Below are 15,724 nucleotides of genomic sequence, written 5' to 3' on the forward strand. Positions count from 1 at the left end.
TCTGACACACCCCTGGGGCATTGATGCCCTTCTCTCCTGCAATCCCAGCCACAGGGAACATCCTCAAGAGCCTCATGCTGCCTAAAATTACTTCAGCACAACTCCACTGACTGTTTGGGCTGACACCAGGGATGAGCTGTCATCCCTGGGCTTCTTGGGTGCCTGCAGGAATGGACAGAGCCTGGACTGTGGAAAGCACCTCCACCCTGCCCTGACAAATCCCCATTGTTAGGCTCAAAAGCAGAAGGTGCAGGCTGGGAACTCCAGCTAAGGGAGCTCCTGGGCACCTTTACCTTGGTCTCCTGGTTGTTCTTGTTCTCGATGCCGTAGATCTCCTGCAGCAGGTAGCTCACCCGGTCAACCTGGGGGAGAACACCACACTGCAGTGAGTGACAGCTGCTCTGGCATTACTGGTTTGTGACCACCTTCCCTCCCTCTTTCCCTGTGTCAAATGTCACATCTAGAACTCCCCTATAGTGACATGAAAAAGGTAACAAATAAATATTGCAAAGGACAGCTGGGAGAATGAGCCTCTCCTTGCTCAGAAAGTAGAGCCCATCCTGCCTGGTGTGAGCAGAGAGTAACAGAAATGGCTAGCTGGGCTATCAAGATAATCTAAAACCAAGTATTCTGCTTGGCCCAGACATTGGGAATACACACCCACAGCTCAAATAATCCAGAGGCAATCAGCCTTCTACACTCCTCTCCTCTCTGAGGTCCTGCTTAACTTTAACCAAGATGAACTTGCACCCATTTTTGCAACCTCAGAGGATGGGCTGTGCCAACAGCTCCTTCCTGGCACACCAGTGGCAGCACATCACCTCCCTGCCCATCCCTGGGAGCATAAGGTTGAGCTACTGAGGACAGACAAACTGTGTCCCTTAGCATGAAGAGCACTCAAGGAATAACTCTGTGTTAGTGCAATGTCATTTACTGCCATCCCCAGGCCCTTGGTGGCATCTCTAAATTGAGGGTGTAGTGGCAGAAGGTGCTTGAGGCACAGCTGGAAGTTGGTCAGAGCCCCAGCCTGGGACAACTCCAAGGCATGATCTGCAAACTGGCAGCTGCCTGCAAACCCCACTGAGCAGCTGAATTTCAGCACTGATTGAGTCCTGTTAAACATCTTCATTGATGATCTGGATGAGGGGATCAGATGTACCCTCAATAAGGTCACACACAACACAAAGTTTGGTGGGAGTGTTCATCTGCTGGATGGTAGGAAGGCTCTGCAGAAGGATCTGTAACACCAGGGGAGGCTCAGCTTGGACACCAGGAGGAATTTCTTCACAGAAGGGGTTGTCAAACATTGGAAGGACCCAGGAGGTGATGGAGTCACCATCCCTGGAGGTGTTCAAGGAATGACTGGGCTGGGTGCCATGGTGGTGACCACTCACAGGTTGGACTCGATGATCTTGCAGCTCTTTCCCAACCTAAATGATTCTGTGTGTCTGTGATCTGGTGCTGCACAGCAGCTTCCCCAGAGCAGGATGTGTTCCTCCACAGAAACCCTCACAGCAGGTAAAAGGGTGAGGGGGTTGCAAGGTACCAAGCAGGCACATGTCCCAAAAAGTGGGAGGAAACACTTTCCTGCCATCTCCACATGCAGTGAAGCCAAGCCACCAGCACTCCATGCTAAAAGAGCTCATCAATCCCTTGGCTTCTGTAATTTCCATGTCCAAGTGGCCTCTCTCCTCTCTCTTGTCACCACTCAGCAGAGGAGTGGCTTTGCCGTGGCACCCCAGTGCTGCAGAAGGTGACACATGGCAAGGTGGGGGCAGGAGCTGGCTGTACCCAGAAATTCAGAAATGCTCTGAGCTGGGACACAGCAGTGATAACAAACTAACTGCAGAGTGTCCCTGTGTAACTCAGTGTGCAGCTCACAGACAATCTGTTCTAGGCCTGCATTTCATGGCAATGAGATCAGCTGTTGGACTGCTGAGCAAAACCCTCTGCAGCAGCTCACAACTCACCCAGGAAGTTTGGGAACAATTATGTGGGAGATGTTCTTTTGTAACTTGGCATTTCAAAGAGAGCCTTGTTCCAGCATCCTGACTCCTCAGAGGATCATGAGGAGCAACTGTAAGTGCAGAAGTTGTCAGCTCAAAGCACAGAAGAGGTCAGGAAGAAAGAGGCCCAGTCCTTGCAGGAGTCTGTGTTCCTTTTGACTTCTTCCCTCTAAAAATCCTGAGAAGCTTCTGTCCCAGTAGGGAAAGGGTGAGCAGTGCAACGAAGTTCTTCCTGGGAAGAATTCTAGGTTTCCTGAGTGGGAGTAATTCAGAAGGAGCAGGTGGTTGTACACAATTCTTCACCTCCATGCTTCTCCAACCCATCCCACACCACATCATCCTTCCACAGGCTTCTGCTGCCATTTACAGCCTCAGCAGATGCACACAAAGCCACTGGCCAAGTCCAGGTCATGGTTTTCTGCTGACCCAACTGTTTGTATTCATCCATGCTGACTTTCTTCAGGCAGGTTGGTGCTTACACTCCAGCTGATCAGCTCATGCACTGCTGCCTCCTGATCAATGCCCACAAAAGGTACCCACAGCCCTGGCAGTGGCAGGGAGGGGAAGGCAAAAGAAAAGCAGAGATGGCAAAGGATGGACAATGTTATACAGATGGTTTATTCTAGACACAGACTCTACACCTCTGCTCTGTCTCCTAAGGGTGCAGATGCTATCTCAGTTTCAGTGGTGCTGTGTGTTTTCCCAAATGCCATCTTGAGCTATGATTACTGACACTGCTTGTAGCTCTTTTCTGACCCAGGGACTGGAATGAACATCTTAGAGTAAACAGTGTCTTATTAAGGCACTTAAAGGTAGCAAAAGGAACTTAAATCAGAAACCCCCAGCTATCAAGTAAGCAGATGAAGTGAAACTCATTAAAAGCTAAAACACAGCACATAGCTAAAGCTGAAAGGATCAACCACCAAAATTTCATCTCTTTCTTGAAGACATTTCAAGCTGATCCTTGCAGCAGAATCACTACCAGATTTCTTTGCAGAAGCTGAAATTCTTGGCAATCTTAGCAGTTGCTTATGTATTTCTGGCTATGCAGGACTGGATGCAACCTCAATCTTGATAAGACACTACCCAGCTTCTGCACATCACACCACACCAGCATGGGGGACAAAATGGCAAAATAAAGAGTTGCCAGCACCTTACTGCCTTTATTTACAAAATCAGAGCTAAGGAGGTGAGACCTCAGGCTCTCAGTGAACACCAAACCCTCCCTCTGGGCAGAGCCAGGCACCTGAGGGACACCAGGAATTCTTTAAGAGTAGAAAGGAAACAGGTACTTACAATCTGCTTCTGTTTTAGTGGTTTCACTGAAAAACTGCCATCAACATGCTAGCAGGAAAAAAAAAAGACATTAAAACATGAAATAGCTGCAGTGCACAAATCAGAATGGGCTCATTTCAGAGCTGGTGTCTGCAAGCTAAGGGGACTGTGGGGTTTGTATCAGCCTGGATGGCAGCATCCCTCCCAGCAGAGTTACTGGAACAGGGTACTGGGGAGCAGAGCCAGGTTGGCTTGGCTGAAGTTAAACCTGGCTGAAGTGGCTCAGAGCCCACACAAAACTCCCCTGGCACACTGGATGCTTTCAGACTGCAAGCAGTCCAGCTGGGTGCAGACACTTGCAGCCAGTCCAGCAAGACTTGGTGGGGGATATTTGTTTGTACCCTAACACCAAATGACAGAGTCACTCGAGGGCAGAGCCCTGACAGAGCAAGGGGCTGCCATGAGGCTGAGAACCAGGTTTGTCCACTGGATGGAGTCAGAAACAAGTCCCATGTGCTCCACATCCTCAGAGGTGGGAGCCTTTCCTTTGCTCAGTGGCAGCAGGAACAGCTGGAACAATTCTGTGTGTGCCTGGTGCCACAATTACTGATGGGAGATGTGTGCCAGTTCTACTTTCCCCGTCACCCACTAAAGAAAGGGTCACTAAAGAAACCAACTCCCCTGGCACAGCCTAGAGAGCAGCAAAGAAGACTCAGGGGATGCTCAGCAGGTCCTGGGAACACTGCAAGTCTGCAGGAGTCTCAGGAGGAAGGGACAACAACATCACACCCCAGACAAAACAGTCCTGTTTTCAGGCAAACAAGTTTCTGCCTTTGGAGGAGCTGCAAGGTCAGACTACACACAGAATCAAGGTTATTCCTCTGATCTTAAAGATACATACAAATAGCAAGTTACCAAGTCCTGCTGCTCTGTTTTTCCTCTGAACAAGCTCTGGGGATCAGCAGTGCTCATTTATCAAGGACCTCCCCCAGATTTATGGACCTACACTTCAAAAGCTGCAATTACTTTAAGGATGGGGAATATATTTTAACCAAACAGGGAGGATGAAGAACTCAACATGTACTTTGCCTTGTGACTTTTTATTAAAAGGGAGATTTTAATCTTGTTTTAAGCATTCAGTGGAAGATGAGAGATAAGAAGTGGCTGGAGTATGACTGAAGGATTCCAGGTTTTTCACATCAGCCAGAGGAAATTACAATAACATCCCTGCCCTGCTCCTAGGGGTGCTGCAGCTGACTCCTCTCATTTCTGACACATGTCCAATTGCCAGGAGTAAAGCTACCTACAAAGCCAGTGCTCAGAGCAGCCTTTCTAACAGGGAAAACTCACTTCACAGATCAAGTCCAATTAAAAAAGCAACCTAGAGAATCTCCCAGCCATATGCTTCCTTAGGACTGACTGTGCTTGCCATGCCCTCTGACTCAGCTTGTCACCATCCCCATTATCCACCTCAGAGGAACAGAATTAGGACCTGGCAGGCACCAGGCACACTGAGATACACAAGTCAGCCACCTGCCAGCTGGGAAATGGGGAATTTCCAACAGCACAGCACTGATGCTGCTCCCCTCTACATTCCCAGCTCTGCTCCAGCAGCTCTTGCCTCACCTCAGCATGTCACTGCAAGTATCCCCTGCCCAGAAAATGTGTCTGCAGTGTTACCACAACCAGACACAACAGGGTTAGGTCCAGTTATGGATATTGCAACTGTTTTCAGGGTCCAGTTACCAAGGGAAGAGAGTTTGTCATCAAGGCTTGTGCACACAGCTTGGCCTTACCATGTAGGCAGGGCTCAGTTACATCAAACACCCACTCACAAGCAGTGGAACTCAGCCTTTACACAGGGTGCATCCCAATCCTTGCTCCTGGGTGTAAACTCAGGCCTGACAATAGTGCAACAGGGTCTGGACACAGCAGATCCAGTTCTGCAAAAATCATGGAACCCTGGAAAACTGCATGGCAGCAGCCATGGCCAACACCTTCCCCCCTGCATGGGAGCACAGGAAACACCCCTGCCATTGCCTGAGTGACCAGCTCAGGTACAAATGATCATTACAGGCTGCTCAGAGCTGCTGCAAATGATTCCTTGTACTACAGCAGCAGCCAGGAACCCCAGGCACAGGCCAGGACTCTGCTGTGCCAAGTGTTATATAAATACAAACTAATGACCCGTGGAAATGTTTACATACACAAGAACAGGGACAGAGGGATGAAAAAACCCTCATTTACCTTTTCAAATGCAGCCAGAAGAACATGGGCATGACCAGTGACCTCAACCACCACTGCAAAAAGAGAAAGGGCAAAACTGGTTAAACCTCTCAAGCAGCACCAGCATAAAAGTATCCTGAGCTGAATTTTAGTCCACTTACAATGTCTGAGCTGCCATTTGTTCTATTTTCACCTTCTGCATTTAAAACTTCTCTTATCTTGTCATCAGGTGGGTTCAGAACAGAGCAAGAACAAAACCCTGCTGAGCCCTACACAACCATTCCTTCATTGTCCTGGGTGCTCCAAACTATCCCACCTTGTTAGCAGAGGTAGGAAAGGGACAGTAAAACAAAGCACTCAGTGGGAATCTCCTGTCCCCCGAAATTCCTGGGTTTAATTACCTGAATTTATCACAGAGCTATCTGGTTTAACAGCACTTGGCAGCACTTCCAGTCCTGTTACTTATCATTTTATTTCAGTCTGGTCAGACATGCTTATAAAACATTTATTTCTCATACTGACTTCAGACACTGCAACATCTCTGTCCAGCTTTCCACAAAGACAAACATTTTCCCTCTTCCAAACTTGAGGGTTCCTTTTTAATCCCACAGCAATGGGAAGGGGCTGTCAGAGGTTTCAGTACTGCATTCCTGGCTGCTTCAGCAAATAGAGAGAAGTGGAGGTGAGGTACAATCCCAGCCTCTCTCACTCTGACTCTGAGGTTCTGTTCAGCTCCAGCTGGTTGGATCCTTTTCCTGAATCCTGTTCAGACTCCTCATATGGAAGTGGGAGACAGAGTTTGTGAAGGAGTCACAGAGGGAAGGAAGGCATGGAAGCTCTCAGGCTGCTTGGAGTGAAGAGGGCTGTGCTCAGCACAGGGAGGAGAGCTCTGCCTGGAAGGTGCAGCTCAAGGAAGCAACTCCTGCTCTGTCTAAAAGGGAAAGGAGCTCCACAGCTTCCTTTGAGCTCCAGAACAGCAGAGACAACAGAGGCTATGGAACTCAGACCATGTTTGGGAACAGCTGTATGAGACAGGGGAGATTTGCCTGCAGATGTGCTGGGTAACTGAGGTTGGTCATGGTAATTGGGGTGGAATCAGGGACACAACACAATGCAGAGAAGGGGGTTAAAACTGGGAATTCATCTGCTTGCTTCTCTCACTGCCAGCCAAGAGAAAGGCTGCTCTATGTCTCAGAGTAAACAAAATTCAGGTCCCTTCCCTCAGTGTGAATGGCCAAGGAAGGGGTAACAGCTCAGAGTGGTGAGAGCTGCTCTGTGCAGCACCTTTCCCTCCTGTTCTGTGCCTCTCCCTGGGAACAATCCCACTGGCAGGGCTCTCACTGCAGGCCATGGCAGAGTTCAGTCCAAACCAGCACCTCCCTCACTGCTATTTTAATTTACCATTCAACCTTATTTAACAGCTGTCATTTTCCAGGTGCTCCAAACACACCACACCAGCTCCTTCCAGTGCCATCAGTGAAAAAAAGAACAAAAATGCACAATTTCCTCAAATCTTGCCCAAATGTCACACATTTTTGTGCTGATATTCTTTCCAGAAAGGGGATTTAAAAGCAGTTGGTTTTCTAGGTTATTAAAATAGATGGGAGTAGATTATTGGCTAAGGCTGGGCATGGAATGTGCATAAATGTATGCTTCCCATACTGCCTCCTGTTCTATTTTTGATCCTTCTAGACAAGCCCAACATAATAGAGTATAAACACCTTGCCAGAAGTTCCATAAACAGAGGAAGCTGTTTTATATTTCTGGTCAAGAACTACACATATATGTCGATTTTACTAAGGGTGCCTGAAATCACTAAAAATAGATGCACTTTGGAAGTAATTTCCTTTATGTTGCACTGTGCTTTGTTAGTCACACTTTAAATTGGCTTATTCAGTTCTATTTCTGTCTGCTTGGAAGACTGTAAAACAATGTAATGAGTTTTTGAGCTTTTTCACATTTACAACATAAGAAACTGAGCAAGTGACTGACCCAAACAATATGATCAACAATGGATTTTTTTTCTTTTCTAATTATCTTAAATGTTGTACAAAATGTTACAGAAGTGAAATGCTGGTCCTCCTGACCATAAAAACTCCCAGTTTCAAAGAAAATGTGAGTTCCTTGTGCCCTGTTCATTGCTAACACTCCAGATGAGCCCAAAAGCACAATTCCCATAAGGGAAATACCATCTATGGTGAATAATAATCTAAAAATAACACTCTAAATATTCACTGGACTACCCTCTCCAAAAGAGCAGTGTGCTTTAAAAAATAATCATCAATTATTCATAATTACAAATTATGATTAGTTTTTAATTATTTTTAAAATTTAATCAACAATTATTTCTCCCGAAAGGTTATGCTCTTTTCTTATAACCATTCAACATCCTCAGAAAAAGCATAATTTCAAACTGCTGAATGAAGCTGCATTTGGCTGAAGAGTGACCTGAGTACTTTAAAGCCATTTCCTTTTCTCTGCCCATTTCCAGGTTTTGAGGATGACAACTGACCGCTTCAAGAGGGAGAAAAGAGCAGCTCCACCCTTCTTGACCTATAAACTGCAAAAGCACAACCCAACAAGCAAGGATGTTATTTGGTCTAATTTGTGTGCCTGGCACTGGTGGCAGAGCAGGAGCTCTCCTAAACACTATTCCAACACTAAATACCTGGCCATTTTCCCTGTAAAACAATGAAGGCTATTTTTAAAAGTATGGTTTTTATGTGGTTAGCTTGGCCCTTTTAATAAAGGGAAGTTATGGTGATCTCTTGAAGTATTTTTATTCTGGAAAGGCTCCCCAAGGAGGCCAGTCCTGAAAGGGGTCACATAAACTCAGAGAGAGCCAGGAGAAGACCATGGGAACAGAAAATCAACTCTTACCATCCCCTTCATCCACCACTGCTCTGATGACTACAGGGAATACGCCACGGTCCAAGTCAAAGTTCAGCTGAGGGAAAGAAATGAGCTGAGGTTACACAATTCACAGCAAACCTGCCTGAAGACCACACTGAGATCATGTCAGCTCAGTGAGGGGCCCTTCTGACACACCCCCAGCTCCTGGTCTCAAAAGGACACACAGAGCAGGAGTGTGGCCACAGCTCCCTTCACAGAGAGCAGCAAGCACAACTTCCCCAGGAAGTGAGAAAACTCAGAGAATAAAAATAATTCTTATCTCCACTTGCTGCTTCTGTTGTTCAGCACATGTAGAATGTGTTATGAAGATTGTTTACCAAAGAAAGATTTCTTAATTGGACACTGGTGATGGTTGTTTACATTGAGTGACCAATTAGGTCAAAGCTGTATTGTGACTGTCTGTAAGGGTCACAGGTTTTTCTTCAGCATAATTTGATATAGTATAGTATATAGTGTAATATAGTATAGTAGAGCTTAATAAAGCTTTTCTTCAGCCTTCTGAAATCATGGAGTCAGAGCACATTATTCCCCAGATGGGGATCATCCTACATCAATACAGGAGAATTTAAAATTCCAGGCACCAACTTTAAAAAGGAGTCAACTCCAACATACACACACTGACGTGGCACTGAGCACCAGCAAAGCAAGGCAAAGGATGTCAGCTGGAATTCCAAATGGTATTTAATTCTCATTAATTCATGGATCCTAAAAGACTTCTGAGTGATTTGTAGTAGGACAAGTTTCTCAAAATATATCCAGTGCCACAATTTTGCCTCCACACAACAGGATACATTGGCCTCAGCACAGCAGCACATTGTGCTCCCAACACCACAAAGAGACCCTGGCTCTGCTATGCAGTTCCTGAAGACATAAGAGCAAAATCTGCAAAACTTCAAGCTCACACAACACTTTAAGGAAACACAGGACTGATTTTCATCTCTTGGCATATCATGAAATGCAGGTCCTTGAGTTTCTAATTGGTGAGAGTGAAAATTTGAGTGCAAGGGAAACAGTCTCAGTTTTTCCCTTTGCCCTACACTTCATTAAAGCACATCAAAAGCTCTGTGTCATCTTAGAAATACAAGGAAAAGGCAACCTTACAAACACTGTCCTAAGCCAGGAAAGGAAGTGGCTCAGGGACTGGATTTCTGTTGCTTTTGTTAATTACCAACTTGGATGGTTTTGTCTCATCTCTTGCCAAGACTGAAAAAAAGATGTCATTTCACCCTGATGCTCCAGGTAATCTGTTTTCAGTTTCTCCATGAAAACTGAGACCCAGTTCCAGGTGCTGCACCAGTTCAGACAGTGCTTTGGGGTTTCCATCACTTTGTCACAGCCCCAACATCATCTGCAGCCTGATTTGCTCCAGTTCCTCAAAAGAGAAACCATTTGAAGGGAAAGTCACATCACAGAACTGAGGTTGCTTTACCATATAAATTCCAGTGTTCTTGAACAAAAGGCCTCTTTAAGGCACCATTTCACATTCACTTTTAGGGCCCTGAACACAACTCACTCAACACAAGCCATACTCTATAATTTCTAAGCAAATCAGTAAATGAGAAGATAAAATAAACTTTTATAAAGCTTTTCACAGAACAACCCAACATAACATCAGTCTCCCTTCTTCCCCAGCCAAGATCTACGTCATATCCGAGTATTACACTAAACAAAAACATGAAATAAATCTGGGAGTTTTGAACAACACCAATAACAAAGCTGGAAAGAAATCTGAAATGTCAATTGCACAGCTAAGACAGTGCCGGCTGTCTCAGATAAAAGTGCTGCATTTTTGTGGCCAGTTGGGAAGATTTAGGACAAAGACCAATATGTAACACAGAGCTGACATGGGAGGGGAAACTCTTTGGAATCACAGTGCTTGTTCCACATTTTTTCCAGCTCCCAGTAACACCAATGAAAAAAAAAAGAAACAGAGGATGCAGCAGAACAAGTAAAGAGAGCTGGAAACTCAGTTTTCTTTTAAGCTGTCAAAGGGATATGACTTTAGTACTTGAGTTAAAACCTTGCTGACAGGAACAAAAGTAAAAATTAAGCTTCTCAATTATTTAAGAAGAAAGGGAACTGAGCTCTCTCAGACAACAGAAGGGATTGAAAAGCAGCTCTTCCAGGCTTTTGTAGGCTGAACTTGTGAAATCATCTATTGGCAGAGAAGCCAAGAAATCAGGAGACCAGACTCTGCAGGCTCTTGGTAACCACCATGGCATTTGTTAAGGCACGGGACTGATTATAGCTGTAACTGTAACTTCAGGACAATAGCTATTCAATCTTTCAAATACATGAAAGATTACTTTTTTTTTCCTTTTTACCCCTTTATTTATTTTTTTTTTAATAGGTAGAGTTATCTACCAAGGTTCACATACAAAATACACTTGCACATGTTTGGGTCAGGAAATGAGCACCATTATCAGTGTGCACTTCCTGGGAGAGGAACCAATATATTAGCAACAGCCACAGAACAATTACTCTGCCTTTGAAACATCTTACCACAATTCTGCACAGAGCAGGGGAAAGACCAAGGCTTTCCTTCCCTATGCCATGTGCAGGGGAAGCCTTTGGGTGAAAGTTTTAAAGCTCAGAAATAGATGCTTACTGCCCATGTTGGAATTTTGCAGATACCAAAGATACCAAAATTAACAGCACTTCACAAATCTTGCTATGCAGAAAAGCCACAAACCTGAATTAAAACCAAGCCCTGGTCTGTTTGCAGTTATGGGTTAAATTAAGAAGAGGAAAACATTCCCTCATTCAGCATTGATGCACCAGTGTAAATCTGCCCCAGAAGGAGGATATCCCTTCACAACACTGTACTGCTACAGGATAGTCCAGGATGTGGGCCTTTAACTGAACAGGACTCTTCCAGAGCAGTGCTCTCCACACTATTCTGACTATTCATCCCATCAGTAACATGTTTTGAGCACATATTCCCAAGATATGTGTGTTTATCATCTGTGGGTTATATACATGTAGTTCTGAAGTCCTTGCCACACCCCAATGAATTTTAGACACCACTGTTCTAGAGGACCACCCAAAAAAACCCCAAAATCTTCCAACTAAAACCCACAAAAGCAGAGATCCTGACAGACATTTGTTCCCACAAGCTCTTTGGCTGGCAGGGAGGGGAAGGCCAAGGAAAGCAGGTTTTCCAGGAAAAGCTCCAGTGGCAATCTCTGCAGCCTCCTTCCTAAATCAGCTGTTCACTGATATCAAAAGTCACTTCCCCAGATTTCCTTTCCTCCTTTCCTGGCCTGATCTGCCTGCCAAGTTCCCATACTGCTCTTCCCAGGGCAGTACCCACAAAACACACTGGAGGAGCTGGGAGAAAGTGTCCCCCAGCCATAGTGGGGGACAGCACTAAACAGAGCTCAGTGCTTTGGGGACAACAGGGTGTGGAAAGAAGGGGACACTGAGAACACACTTACCTCATCATCCTTCCACTCTGAGAAATCAATCTTGAAGGAAGGCAGGGAGAACTGCTGGCTTACCCCTCTCTTGTAGTGAACTGTCTCAGACTGCAGAGAGGGATTCTTTGTGCTGTATCTGAGGGAAGGGGAAAGGAAAACTCAGTGTGACCAAGGACTGCTCCCTGCCCTGCTCTTGCTCACTCGGCCTCTCAGGAATCACAAGTGGCAGCTCTAAGGGCAGAGCTGGCAGGGGCTGGCAGCCATTCAGTGGGGACACAAAGAGGGGAGGGAAAGGTCAAAGCAAGAAGGTGAGCACAGGAAAGAGAAAGCAGCGCAGACAGGCAAGGTCTGATCGTGTCCATACTGACCTGCCTGGGTGCTGATACAGGGGGTGCAGCAGCTTGGCAAAGGCCTGCTCCCTAAATCCATGGCCTAGCTTTAGGCTGGCTTTGAGCCCAGCACAGTCCTGATTTCTGCAGGAATCCCAGGAAGAACGAGCTATGACCTAACACAGGGAATAGACAACCCAGCGTGGTGCTGAAAGGTCTCCTGTGCCTCCATGGGACAGCTCCACAGGGGGAAATGCTGCTTGGCTTCCACCATCCTGCTGAGCCTTCAATCCACCCCTCAATCCCTCCTGTGCTTCCCCAGGGGTGATGCAGGGCTCCCAACAGCACCTGAGAGACACCAGCCATCCTCCACCCCAACCATCACAATTCTTCCACTGTCTCAAAGCTCGTCACTGAAACACCAGCACTGCCAGGCTGGAATGGGACCACAGCTGCCATCCACCATCTTCTGCACCCTGAGCCCACCTGGTGCTGTCCTCCCCAGGAGGCATTTCCTTGCCCATTCCCCCTTTCTGAAGGGTGATGTCTTGAGCTGGATGTGCACAGCCTCTCCCCGTTCTGGCACAGGAGAGGAGGCAGTGAACCCCAAAGCAGGGTGGGAACAGCTGAAGCTGCCTTTACCACCAAAGCCTTTCTTGTCAAATGACCAACTGTGTGCTCAGAGCACACTGACAAACTGGAGAGAAGGTGAGAGATCCCCTGCCCAAGAGACACTGCAGCAACATCCTCCCTCAGCAATGTGACAAGACAGGCTCCACAAAAAAATCCTCTGCCTTTCTCTGGAAAACTCCAACAGCTCCTGCACCCTCTGAGGATCCAGAAGGTCAAGTGTCACAAGATCCATGTTAAATGCTGGGAGGTCGTGACAAAGGGCAGGTTCACCATGTGCACTCTGCTCTCTGCATTAAGTTATTTATGACAGTACCCTCAGAGCCCATCCTGCACTGAGCTGAAATTGTGCTGCTTTACTAGAAGGTCTCACTCCATCCTTTGCATTTCAAGCATGGTGTGGGGGAGATCAGAGTGACAGGTCTTTTAGATGTGAATTACAGAGCGAGCAATTGAGTGAAGTTTTATTTACTGAGTTGTCAAGCACAATGAATAGAGCAAGCCTGTATCTAGCTCCTTTTGTGGTGCTCTCAAAGCTTCCCAGCTCTGCAGAGAGGCACAATTCTCCCTCCACAGCTGGGAAAGCAGGAGATGGAAGAGTGACTTATCTAAGGTGACAGCAAGTCAGGAACTTACTGGAAATAAAGTGCAGGGGAGAGAGTGGAGGTGGGAAAGGGGTGTAAACATGATGCTGCTGAGTGTCAGGAATGCTGGAGGACCTGCATTTACAGCATCAGAAACCCAAACTAGGCTGCAACAGAAAAACAAATAACACTCTTCCAAGGAGGACAGGGCAGAATGATACTCACATTGACTTGCTGCTCTCACCATCCCTGGGAAAAGAAATAAACCAGGCACAGAGATTTTCTGAGCTGAAGAGCAGGACAAAATTATTAAGGAGGCTTCCCCAAGTGAGCTTTATGCCTCAGACTGTGTGACTGCCTGGCCCCCATTGCCAAAACACATCAGACTGGGATCTGAACAGCCAGATAACTCTGAGCACCTCCAGCCAGTGGGCTGCTGAATTCCCTGCCAGTCTGATGGCCCCTGACTGCCTCACAGAAATGGATCCTCCTTTGGGATGCAAAGGTTCCAATGGGATGCAAAGGCTCTCTGCACAAGACAACACTCCCTGTGCTACACAGGAGGGAAACTTGATAAGCTGTTTCAAAGCAGGTATCCTGCATATCAGGGTCTAAGGGGCCTCTACCCATCCCCTGCCCCTCTGGTTGGCATCTGCTCTATTCACAGCTATCTATTCCCTGCCTATGCTGCTGGGGGCTCACAGCAAACAACAGCAGGGAAGCTCTGTAAGCTGTGCAGATGTGTCACAGAAAAAGAGAACATGTATCAAAGAATAAAGGACAGCAGAGAAGCAACATGCTGCCTCTCTCTGCAGGAAGTGTGAAAGCTGAATGTTTGGGCTGCTGTTGTTCAGACTGGATTGCTCAGGCCAGGCCTCCATCCAGAGGAGGACAAAACCACCTTGTGAGCACTGGGAGCTGACGACAGTGGAGAAGTGAGGGGGGTCTGTCCTATAAGGTCAGGAGCACACAGAAATCTTCTGTCACATTATTTTAAACCTGTTTGTTTGCTCAGGTACCCCTGACAGCATGAGAATCACAAGCAGCCTGAGGTACCCCACTGCTGGTGGCAGCAGCAGCCCTCAGCTCTGTCCTCAGGGTTCATGCAGCCCATCTCCTGTGAGCTCTGTGACACATCTTTACTCACAAAGAGCAAACTTCACTCTGCACTGACTCCTTCTTCCCACATGTCAGACCCTCTAAAGCCAGCTGTGTATCACAGAACCAGCAGATAGATAAGAGGCCTGTGACTATATCCCAGTGATTCCTGAGAGAACTGGAACAAACTAAAATTATTCCCCAGTCTCACTTTTCCTCTGTCAGCTGAGAAGCACTCACTGCCTGCATGGAGAACTCAGTCTGTGGCACCTGCAGACCCTAAGCAGCTCCCTAGTCAGAAGTGCCATGCAGAGTTTGGCTAAGCAGAACTAAACTTCTGTTGCTACATATTCACTGGGGTGTTTTCCCCTTCCTCATCCCTGGTGTGTGCCTGGGGAAGTTCTCAGCAGGGCACCAGTGCCAGCTCCTGCAGATTTCCCCACTGCTGTGCTCCCTTCTCAGCTGTGCCTGGCACTGGGGCTGTGCTGGGCAGTCTAAGGGCAGCTCCTGCTCCCACTGGGACCCCTGACTGAGAAGTGCCACACAGGGATCCTTGCCAGGCTGCCTGACTTACACAGAGCACTGTGCAGACCCCATTCCTCAGGAAAAGCAGGATGTAAGGAGCAATGTTGCAACTAGAAATGGCTGAGAGAATCTGTGCTTTGAAGATCCTGTAGCCAAAACAAGAGTTCTCTCTCTTTAGCAGCAGCTAAACGTGTTTCGTGGCAATCTGTAGTGAACTAAGGACCAGGAGAGATCCAGAGGCTACTCAGGAAACAATTCTGTCACTGCCACAGTCTGTGACTGCCTGGCAGCTCCATGTCCTCTTACAGGTGATGAGGAAGGAGTTAGTCAAGCTCTGCTGGTGTTCAAAGGGACAGGAGGTGATGTGGAACAAGCATCCTCTGCTCCTCTCTCCCACCTGCTCATTCCCCTTTCATCTGAGGAGGATCTCACAGGTCAGCTTTTGGGGAAGAGGGAAGCTGAGCAAATGTTTCAACTCTAAGTGATTTTTACTGATAATAGAAACACTACCAAACTAGAGAATTAGACAAGATCCACCCCACAGAGGCTCCCACAAGGAGCTTGGAGGTTACCCAGGTGCTAAGGCACTGCAATCTCTGAGAGTCTTCTCTTCCCCTCCTGCTTCCTTCAGGACTGAGTCTCCACTCCAAGCAAGGCAAAGACAACCCCCTCCCCACACAGCTGAAACCCCAGTGCCCAGATTCCCCCCCAGCCCCTGC

General features: G+C 47.1%; 1 protein-coding gene across 4 annotated transcripts in view; it reads right to left on the reverse strand.

Moving 5' to 3' along the window:
• MGRN1 (mahogunin ring finger 1) overlaps window positions 1-15,724 on the reverse strand; it is a 48,844-nt gene that overhangs the window by 9,765 nt on the left and 23,355 nt on the right. For all 4 annotated transcript variants that reach the window (XM_059484177.1, XM_059484179.1, XM_059484176.1 and 1 more), the window contains exons 5-9: window positions 11,858-11,975; window positions 8,388-8,454; window positions 5,529-5,581; window positions 3,303-3,350; window positions 294-362 (exon numbers count right to left, since the gene is read on the reverse strand). In XM_059484177.1, coding sequence (XP_059340160.1) covers window positions 294-362; window positions 3,303-3,350; window positions 5,529-5,581; window positions 8,388-8,454; window positions 11,858-11,975 — 355 coding nt within the window. The remainder of the gene's footprint in view (window positions 1-293; window positions 363-3,302; window positions 3,351-5,528; window positions 5,582-8,387; window positions 8,455-11,857; window positions 11,976-15,724) is intronic.

This window comes from Ammospiza nelsoni, chromosome 17, assembly GCF_027579445.1.
Source record: "Ammospiza nelsoni isolate bAmmNel1 chromosome 17, bAmmNel1.pri, whole genome shotgun sequence".
Taxonomy (NCBI): domain Eukaryota; kingdom Metazoa; phylum Chordata; class Aves; order Passeriformes; family Passerellidae; genus Ammospiza; species Ammospiza nelsoni.